The 14,698-nt window shown below is 38.3% G+C and overlaps 1 protein-coding gene across 1 annotated transcript in view; it reads right to left on the reverse strand.

Annotated features, from left to right (window-relative positions):
• Positions 1 to 2,768, reverse strand: part of TNFSF11 (TNF superfamily member 11) — a 36,698-nt gene extending 33,930 nt beyond the window's left edge. The window contains exon 1 of the mRNA XM_049778831.1: positions 2,547 to 2,768. Within this exon, the coding sequence (XP_049634788.1) occupies positions 2,547 to 2,768 (222 nt within the window). The remainder of the gene's footprint in view (positions 1 to 2,546) is intronic.
• Positions 2,769 to 14,698: the final 11,930 nt, after the last annotated feature.

A 14,698-nucleotide genomic window follows, 5' to 3' on the forward strand; every position in this document is an offset into this window, starting at 1 on the left:
ATCTTTATTCTAAAAACAATCACTATTTTTAAACAAATTCTATACACTACAATGTTTTATTTCTAAGTACCTAAGAATAAACTTTTAGGAAGCAAACAGAAAAGCTATATTCAATAAAATGCAACCAGATATGATGATATATTCCTAGTTTTACATCTTTGTTTGTTGTTGGAACAAACCCAGGTGTGCTCAGATCAGAATTTATTCCTGATTCCATACTCAGGGATCACTCATGGTGGGCTCAGGGACTATATCAAATGCCTGGCATCCAATCCAGGTGGACTACATGCAATATATTAGTAACCTCTAATAAATTTTGCATAAGTCTTAGAGAAAATCCAATCTCTGGGGGCATTTAGAAAAATTGTATCCAGATATCTGTTGACCATAAATTCTCGAAATGAAAATTTTCAAGTTAGTTTTACTAACTTGACTACTTATTTGGAAAGAATTGAGAGTATCACTTCCATTCATTTGACTTCAGGATTGCAAAGTTATGAGCCAGGGCAATAGTACAGATAGTAAGGCATTTTGCCTTACACGCAGCAGAATTTTGTGCCAACCCTAGCACCCAATACGGTCCAGAGTCTGCCAGAAGCGATTCCTGAATACAGAGCCAGGAGTGAGCCCTGAGCACCACCAGATGTGATAAAAAATAAATAAATAAAAGAAATAGTAGAGGAAAAGAACTACTGTGTCTTCATCTTCTGCTCTTTTACTAAATAGTTCTCTTCTCTCTATCTCTCTCTGTCTCTCTCTCTCTGTCTCTCTCCACTCTTTCTCTTTCTCTCCCCTATAAATCTTGTATGCTGCTTAAGTTCTTTCCAATTTCCTGGCAATATGCCATGTACATAGTACGTGGACATTGTATGTTGACTAAATGACTCTTAACCTCTGATTTCACGGTAATTAACAGTGTTATGTGCAATTGCAGGCACTCAATATGCAAGTATTATTGGGAAGAGGGAAATTGATAAACCACTCATTCTTGATTGCAGTGTACCCCAAGGAAAGCAGAATTTTCATATAGATTATCGTTCTCATATAGATTTAAGATTAGATTTATTTTGCAAACAAGCCACTCAAAATGTTTAAGAAAACAAAATCTCAACGAGTAAAGATAATTTTTATAAACATACAAACACAAACGCTCTGAAGTACTTACTATTCCTTGTATTTCTATTTTGCTTTTAGTAGGTGATCGAGCTAATTTTATAGAAACAAAATTAATATTTTGTTTTATCAACTAAAAGCCTATGCTTAAACGTCACAAAATTAGTGAGCAATTTTACTAAAAAAAGAAATCTATCTTTAAAAATTGTAAAGTTCAAGACTCTGGCACATGGCACAAACTGCCCCATACAGCCCAAAACCATGCCATGTTTTGATGAGTCCAGTTTGGTTTAGTAATCACCTTTGAATCTGAAAAACCAATATAATCCAAACTCAGCTCTCCTTTCCCATAAAAAAAAATGCACAGTCAGCACCCCACTTCCTCTGCGAAAGAGTTCACAGCACTAGAGGAGAACATTTGAATGAATTCACCAACTGCTCTGCAATTTCCAAGAAAACACAAGAGAGCAAACCACCAGAAAGCATAATATTACATATTTACCCTTTTCATTCCTACTATCTCTGCAGTTCTGAGCTGTCGTCCACAGTCCACTGGGCTTTCAAGAAGCTGTTGCAGGGGTCTACCACCACCCTAGCGACACACACACGCCTTCCTTCCTGCCCTCGCCAACCTCAGTGGGCAGGCACGTGTGTGTGTCGTTCTTGCTGTGTTGGCTTGCGCAAGAGCTGAGCCCTGCAGAACAGCTTAGCAGCCCAGCCCTGGTCCCACCACCAGGCTGCTTTAGCCAAGAAATCAATCCTTCGACCCATTTGGCTACAGGATCATCGCTATCAAGATGCTTTGGCACTCCCACACACGCACGCGCCGCTACCTTGGCTCCACGTGGCCGCAAGCACCTGCTACCAGGACCAAACTAAACCCGCAAGTTTGCAAAGTTGCCAGCCCTAGCACGGCAACTTCAACTCCCCCCAGAATAAAGTAAATGCCTAAAACCTACGGACACATCATCGCCGTAATTGCAAGTTCACCCTAACGCAAGCTCATTTTTTAGGTTCCAGTGAAAATCTGAGGTGATCGGCCAATGCTATCTCTCGCGGGGAAATTCAAAAACGCATCAGGCCGTGCGAGCAGAGTGCGGGGCGTGCGCGCCTCGACCCGCCTTCGGTTGATTCTTTTTATCCGAGGAGGCTTTCCTGCAAAGACATTTCTTTTATTTATTTTTTTAACTATCTAAGTTCATTTTATTTTTTAACTTTTCTCTTATTATTACAAATATTTAAGCACCATGACTCCAAGCATATTTGTAGTTGGGTTTCAGTCATCAACAAAATACTCCCCTTCACCAGTACCATAATTCCCACCACCAGTTACAGCCCACGACCAGGAACTACCCAAGGAGTTGAGATGGTCCCTGCAGGATGCGCCCCGCCGGCGCGCCCTAGGTGAGGTAGGCAGGTAGGCTGGCACTCACCTGCGCTCGGAAGTAGAGGAACAGGGCGACGCTGCAGACGACCTGGCCTAGTCCCAGCCCCAGCAGAGCCACGAACATAGAGCGGGAGGCGGCGGCGGTTTGGGGAGGCGCGGGCGGCGGTGAGGGGTGCAAGGCACCCTCATGCGGGGCGCTGGAGCCGCCGCTGCCCATCTCCTCGGAGCCACGCATGTACTTGCTGTAGTCTCGGCTCGCGCGGCGCATGGCGCTCGGCCCGCTTGCCTGGGCGCTCGCTTCCCTCTTTGGGTCCCTCTTAGAGCTCGTCCACTCCAAAGTCAACTCCAGAGGCAGCGGGAGCCGGCGCGGTGCCAGGGGTTTTAGCCGGGCAGGGCTCCTCCTGCCTGGGGCGCGCGGGCTAGCGGGCAGGGTGCCCTGCCTCCCCAACTCTTATAAACCGCTCCGAGAGGGTTTGGGGCTCGGGAGCCAATCAGCCCCTTGCGAGACGGCCGCTTCCACTCCCACCTCTGGCTTGCCTTCCTTCCTTTCACCCACCCTCGCCAAAAGGCTTCCTCCCCAAAGGGGCCTTCCGAGGAGGCGGCTTTTGGGTTGTTCCAACCAACCCTTGATGCACCCTTGACTGACTTCTTTCTTGCAAACCAGGAGGTGAGCTGGTGCAGATGTTTGTCTTGGTGATAAAATAAAAGTGACATCCAGGCTGATGTCTCTGGTGCTTGACATCCCTGGGCCTCAGTTTCTCCCTCCTCTATAGAGTTTTGAAAGTTAGATATTGTGAGTTGGTCCTTCCAGCCCTTAAACTCTATTGTCTCTGGCCTTTATACAATAATGATGTTAATTTTTCTTCTTTAATTACACTCACAACTAGCATAACAATGTTAATGAGTGAGAAAAGTAGAATGCCTGTCTAGAATACAGTCGGGTGGGGGAGGGGGGAAGGAGTGGCATTGGTGGTGAGAAAGTTGCACTGGTGAAGGGGGGTGGTCTGTTTATGATTGAAACCCAACTATAATCGTGCTTGTAATTATGGTGCTTAAATAAAGATTTATAAAAAAGAAAGAAAGAAAGAAAGAAAAGAAAGAAAGAAAGAAAGAAAGAAAGAAAGAAAGAAAGAAAGAAAGAAAGAAAGAAAGAAAGAAAGAAAGAAAGAAAGAAAGAAAGAAAGAAAGAAAGAAAGAAAGAAAGAAAGAAAGAAAGAAAGAAAGAAAGAAAGAAAGAAAGAAAGAAAGAAAGAAAGAGTCATCTGAGGGTCCTTCCTGTCTCCCCTTGTCTCTGTGCCTGCCTAATTAAACACATCAGCATGGAACATCCTCAGGGGTCTGAGCTACAGGCTATACCATGATGATTTCCAGTAGCAGGTTCCATGTTAGAAACTTGGGCAGACTTGGAAAGTTGTCAGAGCCACCTTCCTACATGCACGTGTCAGCATGTTCAAAGTGGTTTTCAGTGTAACAGGTTCTAAAAGTGGCAACTTAAAGTCTATAAATAAATATCAACTCGAATTCGAAATGAAAGGATGTTGAGGTATGATCTGATAGCAATGTTTGCCGAGTGCACTTCCTCCTCCTAACACTGTCCTCTGCATCGCAGCTGTTTGTACTGTGGCATAGAGACTGGATGGGCATACATACGTGGTTTTTGGGGAACCTGTATGGCACATCCAGACATAATCAGGACAGACGAAAGACTGTAGTTGAGTATTAGTCCTTTATTTTATTTGTGTGTGCATATCAGATTTGTGAAAAGATGAGATAAAAGATTTCAAATTAATATGGAAATGGATGACATTAATTGTATATTCCATGCATTCCTTGCCTGTTCCTTTCTTTTCAGTTTTGAGGAAATAGTTGGTGTTTTTCCTTCTTCATTTGGGAAAGAACTAACTCTACATTTCAGTCTTTTTTGTAATTCTCCATTAGAAAAGAAGTTTTTTTTTAATATGTTGTAACATCTAAAGCCACAATGTCTCTACTGTAGTTCCTTCCATGTTCTTCGAGTGTTTCATACTTTCTTTGTATTTTGAATAATTTGATTCTTACAAAAAGTTTCCGCAAATACGTAAATCATGATCAAGTATACTTAACGCAGCAGTTTCATAGAAAGTTTGTCATTTGACATTCCTAACTGCTTAGAAGTTACTTTTCTTTAGTCACCTAATGATATCATTGTGTTCTGGTTTCTAGAGGTTAGAAAATGTACTCTCAAATCACTTATTACTTCTTTAAAGCTCTTTCTGGCCTATTTGTTTATTTGCCAACATTCCTACACTTCAATGTTTAAACCCCACAATTCAAGAACTTAATTTGTATTATTTATCTCTCTACCCCGATTTTCTATAATATTACTTGGTAGAATAAAGTGAGCAATAAATATGAACTGAATAAAACATGACTGCATGCCAGATATATCTACGAGGATGAGCAAAAGCTTGTTCTAAGACATTCTAAATAAAATTATATTTTAAGTGTAATTAAAATGTTTATATCTAATGAATTCTAACTTTACATTCTATAACATCTTTCTCAGAAAAATCTAAAGTGTGGGAGATGGTCCTACAAGGTTATCTCTCTTACTCAAGCTCTACAAGTCATCTCTCTTACTCTTATCCTGAATGGTGGGGCTAATACCATATGTCCATTTACCTTCATTGGAGTCAAGTACATTCAGAAGAACTAAGCTGCAAATGGAGAGACAGGTAAAAATAAAAGAACTGTACACCTGCTAGCTACTGGCTGTAAAACTATACACATATAAGACATTAGTGGAGATGGTAGGTCTGCTTTATGAGTGATCATAGAGTATCGTGACTGAACAAGGGCTGGAGCTGATAAGATGAGGTGACTGATACTGGCCTGAAGTGACTAGTGGAAAAGGCAACTTTAAGGTACAGAGCTAGCAGGGATTCCCCCTATTCTGAGTCAGACTTCCATGGATCCTGTGGAAGTATTTTTTGATAAGGATCAGGTTGAGGGAAATGTCAAATCCATTTCTGTCCTAGCTCAATATGCAAAGCACCTATATATGCAATTTTTTCTCTAATTGTAAGCATTGTATTTAGTTTCCTTCCAGCTATTACATCCAAGACATTGAGGAAAAGGAATCCACAGTCTACCACAAATTCATTCCAGTCACATTGTCTCTCACTTGAATTGATTGTTATCTAATTGGTCTCACTACTTTCAGGCTTACTACCCCTCAATAATTTCCTTTGAGGCAAAAAATATTTTCTTTTAAATTTGAAATTAATTTTAATTGAATCATCTTGAGATATACAGTTACAAAGTTGTTCATAATTAAATTTCAGTCTGACAATGTACAACACCCTTCAACAGCACACATATCCCACCATCGATGGCCTCCTTTTACATTTCACACTCCATTTTGCTCTCCCCCTGTCAGCCTTTGGGGCAGACCTTCCTCTCCCTCTCTCTCATTCATTTTTTCTTTTAGACACTGCTGTTTGCAATATTGTTACTGAAGAGTATTATGCATACACATTATCTCCATTCAGCACTCAGTTCTTGTCCAGAGTGATCACTTCCAACTGTCATTTCATAGTGAACCTCTTTCTGCCCTAACTACACTCACCCACTATATATATATAGTCCTACCATAATAATTATATGGGCTGAAGACATAGCACAAAGGCTAGTGCACATGCTTTCCAGACCAGAGACCCAGGTTCAATTCCTGCACTCATGGTTCTCCAAACACCACAGGCATTGATCTCAGACAATTGAGCTGGGGATAGCCCATTTTAATTTGTGTGGGGATAGCTTACACTAATAGGGGTAGCCGAACACCAAACAAAATAAAGATACTGCGACTTTTGTATGGTGTGTTTTTGACTGCTAGGGCTTCCTATATGACCCAGATTTGATCCCCGTATAGTTTTGATCTCCATATGGTTCCCTGTCTCCCTCTAGGAGTGATCCCTGAACACAGTCATGAATAATCTCTGAGCACTGCCAAATGTGATCCTCTTCCCCCAGCCAAGAAAATTGAATACACAAAATATTTTGGCATTCCTCTACAGATGGTTTAACTGGGAAGAAGACTAAATATGAAGAGTAAAGTGTCACAAATAATGTCAAGTAAATAGCCTAATATAGCTAGAAAAACATACTGAAAACTTTAGGGCTTATAATGTATAAACAATATTGAGGAATAAATACATGTTTTCATAATACTATTTTTACAGAACTTAAGAAAACTTGAATGTGGACAATCTTCAGATTTTTGTATAATTATCTACAAAATAACAGTCTTTAAACATTTTAGTCTTAGCATCATTTTACTATTAAAAATCAGATACAACATGCCAAAGATTTTAATGTAAAATATATCTATCAATCTATGTATTAGGAATTAAAGCAGACAATTTTTATTCATTGTGGTGACAACATATTATGTTTATGAAAATAGATATGTCTGATAAGAAAAATATTAGTGAAAAGGTTGCATTACTTAAGTTTGTAAAATATTTGTTCAAAGTTGAAATACTCACCAATCTGTTTCTGTACCCAATGGGATATATCACATAATGTTTTCCTTAAAGTATATGAAGAAATACTAATATATAGTTAGAAAATGAAGGAATGTTTTATTTGCCTTTTCAGGTAATTGTGAAATTCTTCTTTTATACTATATAAAACTCAAATTATGATCATTTGTCATTATTTGTAATGTGGAAACTAAAGCTATGAGTGAATGTTCCTCTTCTGCTAGAAATAGTATATTAGTCTATCTTTGTATTTAAATGGGATGATTTTATAACAATAGAATGGGTCATTTAGAAAATATTTATCCTCTGAGTTCCATAGATCTCAATTTTGACACATTTTTTCATCACCAGAAAACTCTTGAGTATTGGGAAGCAGTTATACACATAGTTTGAAATAAAAGTTTTCCAAAATTCGAATTTGTCTTTGAAAGTATGAACTATCATTGGCAGTAAATATTGTCAATTGTTTTCCTTAAATAGACTAACACACTTTATTTATTTTCCATGTGATATTTGTCAAATATCCAAGTCTGGAAAGCATAGTCTTTCTGTCAGAAAACTCAACACAAATGCATTTTTGTAAGACAGCTATATTTATTTATGCAAGAGAAGTGCTTGGGGGCAGTGCAATAGCATAGCAGATAGAAATTTGCCTTGCATGTGAATGACCAGGGTTTGATCCCCAGCATAGCATATGATTCACAGAGCCTCCCAGGAGTAACTTCTGAACATAGAGCCAGAAGTAACACTTGATTGCTGCCGAGTATGACTCCCCCCAAAAAATAAGTAGTGCTTAAAGATTTTTTAAATTTTGTCTCATGTAATATTAGAAATGTAGATTTCACTTTTAAAATTTATTAAATACAGTTATTTTCACTGATCAAAAAATATTTAAAAGTGAAACTGGATTTTTAAATCTATGAAATAAGCAGCAAGGAAGGATACAGTGACCAGTAGTACACTACTATGGCTTCTATAATTAATTTGTGTGTGGTCTCCTGCCTTTTGCCTATTAATGTAAATGTCAAAAGAAAAAAGTGATAATGAGACTAACATTATAATGTTATGGAAACTATCCTAATGTCACACTAACATTCTGGAATTATCATCATATAAGAACAGTTTCCTTCTTGAGGATCCTTTGAACTGCCTCAGGGATTCCTGGTAACCGGATCTCAATAGTTTAAGGTTTTACTTATGAAATCTTGCTCTTTTAGAAGAGGCAATTACTCAATCAAAATGCCCAAAGATATTAAGTTCTAGGGATCATGAAGTAAGAAAAAAATTCCCTTGTGCCAAAGAAAGGAAGCAAAAAAAGGAGACTAAGTACACTGTACCCTGGCTCACTGCTTGAGTTCCTATTCTTTAGAGATCAGTTAGTTGTGTCTGTTCTCCCAATTAAACATCCAGGTGGTTCCACCACAATTGACTAATACAAACCTTTCCGTTTGATTTGTCGAATATTTCTCTGTTGCTTTTAAATCTCACCTATGCATTTCTTAGAGGCCTTTATGAAACACTGGAACAACACAGACAGAACTTCCGTGGACTTATGTTAAATAATTTTACTTATTGAAGTTTTCCTGAGATGAAAAAAAAAATCCTAAGACAAAAATTAACAAGCCCCAAAATTAACGAGATAAGCATATTCCTAACAGCAAATTATACTCAAGTTTAAACTAGGCAACCACTTTGATTTGATTATGAAAGTGATATTGAATAGACTTCTCAAATGGGTGATGCTGAGCTTTAGCTGAAGATGGCTGTGAGATGCAGCTGATGTATGGAAGGCAAGTTGGCTTCTTAAAAGATAGACATTTAGGTGGGAGAGGGTGACTGTGTGTGCCGAAAGATCTAATTAGGAGCAAAAATTCTGAGGGAGGAAGTGCCATATCAGGCCTACTGATTAGAGCAAGTTGCAATTCAAAATGTATAGCCCCACTATGCCCTCTCTCTCTCTCTCTCTCTCTCTCTCTCTCTCTCTCTCTCTCTCTCTCTCTCTCTCTCTCTCTCTCTCTCTCTGCAAGCACAGTTAGTTTATTAATATCTGAGTCCTTATTTTAAAATAGGGGTGTAGGGGCCAGAGAGATAGCACAGTGGTAGGGCATTTGCCTTGCAAGCTGCGACCCAGGACCAAAGGTGGTTCAAATCCCGGCATCCTATATGTTCCCCCCATGCCGGCCAGGAGCGATTTCTGAGCACAGAGTCAGGATTAACCCTGAGTACCGCCAGGCATGGCAGAAAAACAAAACAAAACAAAACAAAAATAATAGTAGCATAAAATAGGGATGTAACACATATAACTCAAACCGAACAAAAATGGGTTTGGTAATTAATAGAAGCAATCTTACTTAGTAATATAAATTTTGTTTTTGCATGGAGTGAAATCTTCCCTCCACAACTCTCTGGAAATTTACTAAGGGTGTAAGAGAATGGAGCAGGAGGGGTCAGGTGTACCAAAAGATAAGAAAGACCTGATTTAACTGACTAATTACAATCTGGGTTGTTCCTCTTAATATTTGGTAAAAGGCTGTTTCAAGATAATTCTTTCATAGAGAATTTTCATGCTTCCTTGGGGATTTGCCAACAAATGCATCTGGAGTTTTTCTAGTTAACTTCTTAACTGCTTATACCCTCCCCTCAGTTTTTGCAACTAATGGTAAATCCCATTTTATTTCTCCTGATCATCCTATTTTTTAGGTGCACATATTCTTGTAAGCAGTACCTCTAAGTATAATTCTGCTTGCATACTTAAGATCCTGGTACAAAGTTACACACTGTTGTCAGTGAAATAGACCTTGTTCCCAATTCAGCTATTTTTTTAGTTTTTCTACCAGACTGACATATTAAGCCACAATCAAATATGTTGCAAGAGTTAAATTCTGGTTTCTTTGTCATTTCAAATCAACAGATTACCAAGAGACACATGAAAATATGTTCCTAGTCACTCATCATTAGGAAAATCCAAATCAAGACAACAATGAAATACCATCTTACATCAGTGAGGATGGCAAAAATATCAAAATTAATGGGAATAATCTCTGTTGGCAGGGTTGGGGTGAGAAAGGAACTCTCATTTACTGCTGGTTGGAATGCTGCCTGATCCAACCCCTCTGGAAAACAGTAATGGAGGGTTCTCAGTAAATTCAAAATTGAGCTGTAATATGACCCAGCAATACCTTTTTTGGGTATCTATCACAGGACAGGAGAACAGTCACTCAAAATAAGGTATACACACCACTATTCATTGCAACACTTAGTTCAATAGCTAAGACTTGGATTCAACCTAGATGTCCAACAACAGAGGAGTGAATCATGAAGATGTGTTATATTTATACAATGGAATACTACATAACTATAAAGAATGATGCAGTCATGGAATTTGCAGCAACATGGATGGCACTGGAAGATTTTATATTTAAATGAAGTAAGCCAGAAGAAAAATAACTACATGTAACTCCACTCTGGATTTAGGTGTATCTACCTGAGACCTGCCCATTTCTGGGAGGGGTCTTGGGAAGTGGATATTATGTTATCTTTACCTGCTGAAACCCTCCCATTTTCTGGGAGGGGTCTTGGAGAGGTTAGATAAGGGCTTTGTCCCAGGGGATCAGGCTTTTTGGTCTTTTGCCAGCATGGAGGTCAAAGGGAAGATGGCTGAAAGGAGTTAAGACGCAGGGCTAGCTAAGAATGACTGTATGTTTAATTGGTTATAGGCCAATATGTGTGGATATAGGCCACACATGTGGTGGATAGGGTATGAATAAAGCTGATACTTCCTGAAGCCTGACTGTGAATGAGATTTCTACCCACCACTCTCATGAACCTCCAGACCCGTCGGCTGAAGAGGATTGCAGAGCCATGTGGCCTGGGATGGCAGAGAAAGGTCTCTCCATCCATCCATCTCCATCCAGCACCATCATTAATTATTTAACACTACAACTACAAAATAATATCACATATATTTTTGATATTTAGAATAATTGCATAAAGAAATGCAATGGTCTAAATGGTATGTGTCTCAAACACCCTTGGACACAGATTATAGAGAGGAGAAGGAAAGAAAGTGGAGGAGGAGAAACACCAATTGAAAAGATGGAGAACCAGGGGCCAAGTGGTCTGAGTTGCAGAAAAAAAAAGGTAACTATTTTTTTCTCTTGGTGGAGGACTAAATATTCAAGCCAAAGTAACAAACAATGAAATCAAGAGACCCAAACTCTATCAATCCAATTTTTAAATGGGCCTGTTATACTAGCAGGCTGGACAGCAAAGAGTGGTGGTTGGGATAAACTCTGAGAACATGGTGGATGGAGGTCAATATTGGTTGTGGGATTTGCCCTGATCCATTGTATGTCTGATATACAACTAAAAAGCACTATATAAGTCACAATAGTTTCAATTAAAAAATTCAGAATTAATATCAAATTCAAATACTAATCAAATATCAGAGATTACCTAAACTATCCCTTGTTGCTTTATCTTCAATATTTTATGTTCTAAGCCTAGATTACATATATCTTTTCTGCAAGTATCTTTCTTTGAAATATGGTAATTTTTCCCACCAGTAGTATTTTGTTCCCACTTTGACATAAAAAATATCTACTTACCCTATAGTGTAATTAGTAAAATGTATTCTAAGCACATAAGAGAAACTCTTACTCTATAGTGTGTTTAGTAAAATGTATTCTAAGCATATAAGAGAAGCTCTTGACCAAGATTTCGGAGTTTAGAAAAGATTTTGAGGAAGTCATGTTTAAAATGAGACTTTTGGGATAAATAATAGTTGTAAAAAAACTATACGAAAAGCACAGTTAGGAAGGCTCAATAGCAAAATAGGATGTATTCAAAAAACTTAAACAAGTTCACCATAATTTTATCATAGTGTGAGGAAGAAATCAGTAAAGATGTGTCTAGAGAAAGAATGAGACCAGAACAATGAGTAAGGATCCAATCACTGTCATTGTTCAGCATAATTGAGATTTATATTTAATTCTAAGACCTATGGAGAGCAAATAAATTTTTTTGGTTTTTGGGTGGGGGGGGACACCTGGTGATGCTCAAGGGTTACTCCTGGCCTTGTGCTCAGAAATCATTCCTGGCTTGGGGGACCATATAGGATGCAAAAATATTGAACCGCTATCTGTCCTAGATTAGCTGTGTGCAAGGCAAATGCCCTACTGCTTGAGCCACCAATCTGGCCCAAAGTAATAGAAAATTTTTATTTGGTTTTTGAACCACACCAAGCAACACTCAAGGGTTACTCTTGGCTCTGTGCTCAAAAATTACTACTGTCTGGCTCAGGGAACTATGTGGGGTTCCTGGGATAGGAACCTGGGTTGGCCATGATCAGGGCAAATGCCCAACCTGCTGTACTATATCACTTCGTCGCTTTGAAAATTTCTTATCAGGGAAATAAAAATTCTAGTTTAAAATTTAGAACATATTTGCCTGCAATGTACAGGATGAGTTGGGGATCTTCTAGAGAAAGTGGACAGTCAGTCTGCAGACTGAGATGATTTACTAAATTTTCACCATGGTGTCAGAGGTTGGAGAAAGAAGTGATGAGTGCTATAATTATATAGGAAATGTAATACATTGGCTGTGGAGGGTGAGGAAGAGAAAGGACCTAGAGTTAATCTTCAAGTTTCTGACTTCTGAGGTTGAGATGCTATTCGCATTAATTAGAAATCCTGAAAGAAGAGCAGGTGGATGTGCTCTGTACCACACTTGCAGGTCTGAAGCTCTCCTATGACATTTCCCCTGAACTTATGTTAATTTGCTGGCTCATATTTGACCTTCAAGTTTTGTGTGGGTAACCTTCAAGTTTTGGTCTTTCCAAATGACTAGATTTTTTCTAAGATCCTCCCCATCTTTTCTTTTAATTTATTCCATCACTTCCCTTATTATAGATTATTTATGGGTATAATTTCAGTAAACTATGAGAGCATGAGGGTAGGGAATTTGTATTATTCTTTATTGTGCCATTATCACTTAGCAAAAGACAAGTATCTTTCACATTGTAGACATTTAATCAGTGTTGCTGAATAAAGTGAGTCCTCATGTGTCCTTAGCATAATGGAGCACATTTCAGGTGAAAAATATGTGATATAATTCTGAGTAAATAAATAATATAAATTACCATATGGCATCATTAATAACAACATGTAAACAAAACATTGCTGAATTGCACTTGTGAAATGGTGAAAGAAAAAGATTAAATAAATGCAGACTCTAAGACTGGAGAGATAGTTTAGTGAGTATAGTGATTGCTTTACACACTGTTGACTCTAGATTGTTCTTTTTTTGGGGGGTCACACCCAGCAACACTCAGGGGTTACTCCTGACTCTATGCTCAGAAATCGCCCCTGGCAGGCACAGGGGACCATATGGGATGCCGGGATTCGAACCACCGTCCTTCTGCATGAAAGGCAAATGCCTTATCTCCATGCTGTCTCTCCAGACCCTCTAGATTGTTCTTCATCATACATCTGGTTCCTTGATCCTGCCAGGAGTGAAACCTGAGTGGAAAAGGCAGAGTTATCTCTAAGTATTTCTGGGAGTAACCCCCGAACAATTAATTAATTAATTAATTAATTAATTAATTAATTAATTAATTAATTAATTAAAAAATTAAAATGGAGGCTATTATGGTCTTTTTTAACTAATATTACTGAATAGCTGAACAAATAAAAATCTTTTTTCTAACTAATATCTTATGTTCCTTCTATTATACCAAACTAGCTCTCATAAAACTAGATTCTCTTGCAAAATAAAGTAGGTGATAGCTCTGCATGCTCTTAACATGTCTATGCTCTCTTACAGAGAAAAAGCTTTAAAATTTAAAATAAATATTTAAAGTTATTGAGTAAATATAGACTTAATGATATTTCCTGGGTGGATAACAATTTTATGTATCACTATTTGAACTATAAAGGAAACCATATCTACCTTTTGCATTTATTTTAGTACAATATGGGAAAAATACAAAAAACAAGTCATATTATTTTTTAAATATTTATATAATTCATTTCTAACCTTTAGCTTTATTATTTAGACTTATTTAGATTTATCTTTAATCTTTAGCTGAATCACAGAACTAGACATAAGAATTAATACTGTATTAGTGAAATCTCCCCTATGGTCAAAGCAGTTAGAAATGTTCAGAGAGAGATAGCACAGTAGGGTATTTGCCTTGCACGCAGCCAACCCAGGATACACCTGGGTTCAATTCCTCATGTTCTATATGGTCCCTGAAGCCTGTCAGGAGTGATTTCTGAGCACAGAGCCAAGAGTAACCCCTGAGTGCTGCTGGGTGTGACCTCCCCCCAAGGAAGGAAGGAAGGAAGGAAGGAAGGAAGGAAGGAAGGAAGGAAGGAAGGAAGGAAGGAAGGAAGGAAGGAAGGAAGGAAGGAAGGAAGGAAGGAAGGAAGGAAGGAAGGAAGGAAGGAAGGAAGGAAGGAAGGAAGGAAGGAAGGAAGGAAGGAAGGAAGGAAGGAAGGAAGGAAGGAAGGAAGGAAAACTCACCAGTCACTGGGACTATTGGTTAACAAAATAGAGATGTTCATTTTTCTTTATTTCTGATGCATATTTTCTTATTCATATTTTCATTAAAAACATTATTTTATAGAAATTGGGTTCAATAGAGAGGAAGTCCAAGAGAAGATATAATTCATTG

This window comes from Suncus etruscus, chromosome 8 (genome assembly GCF_024139225.1).
Source record: "Suncus etruscus isolate mSunEtr1 chromosome 8, mSunEtr1.pri.cur, whole genome shotgun sequence".
In the NCBI taxonomy this organism is placed as follows: domain Eukaryota; kingdom Metazoa; phylum Chordata; class Mammalia; order Eulipotyphla; family Soricidae; genus Suncus; species Suncus etruscus.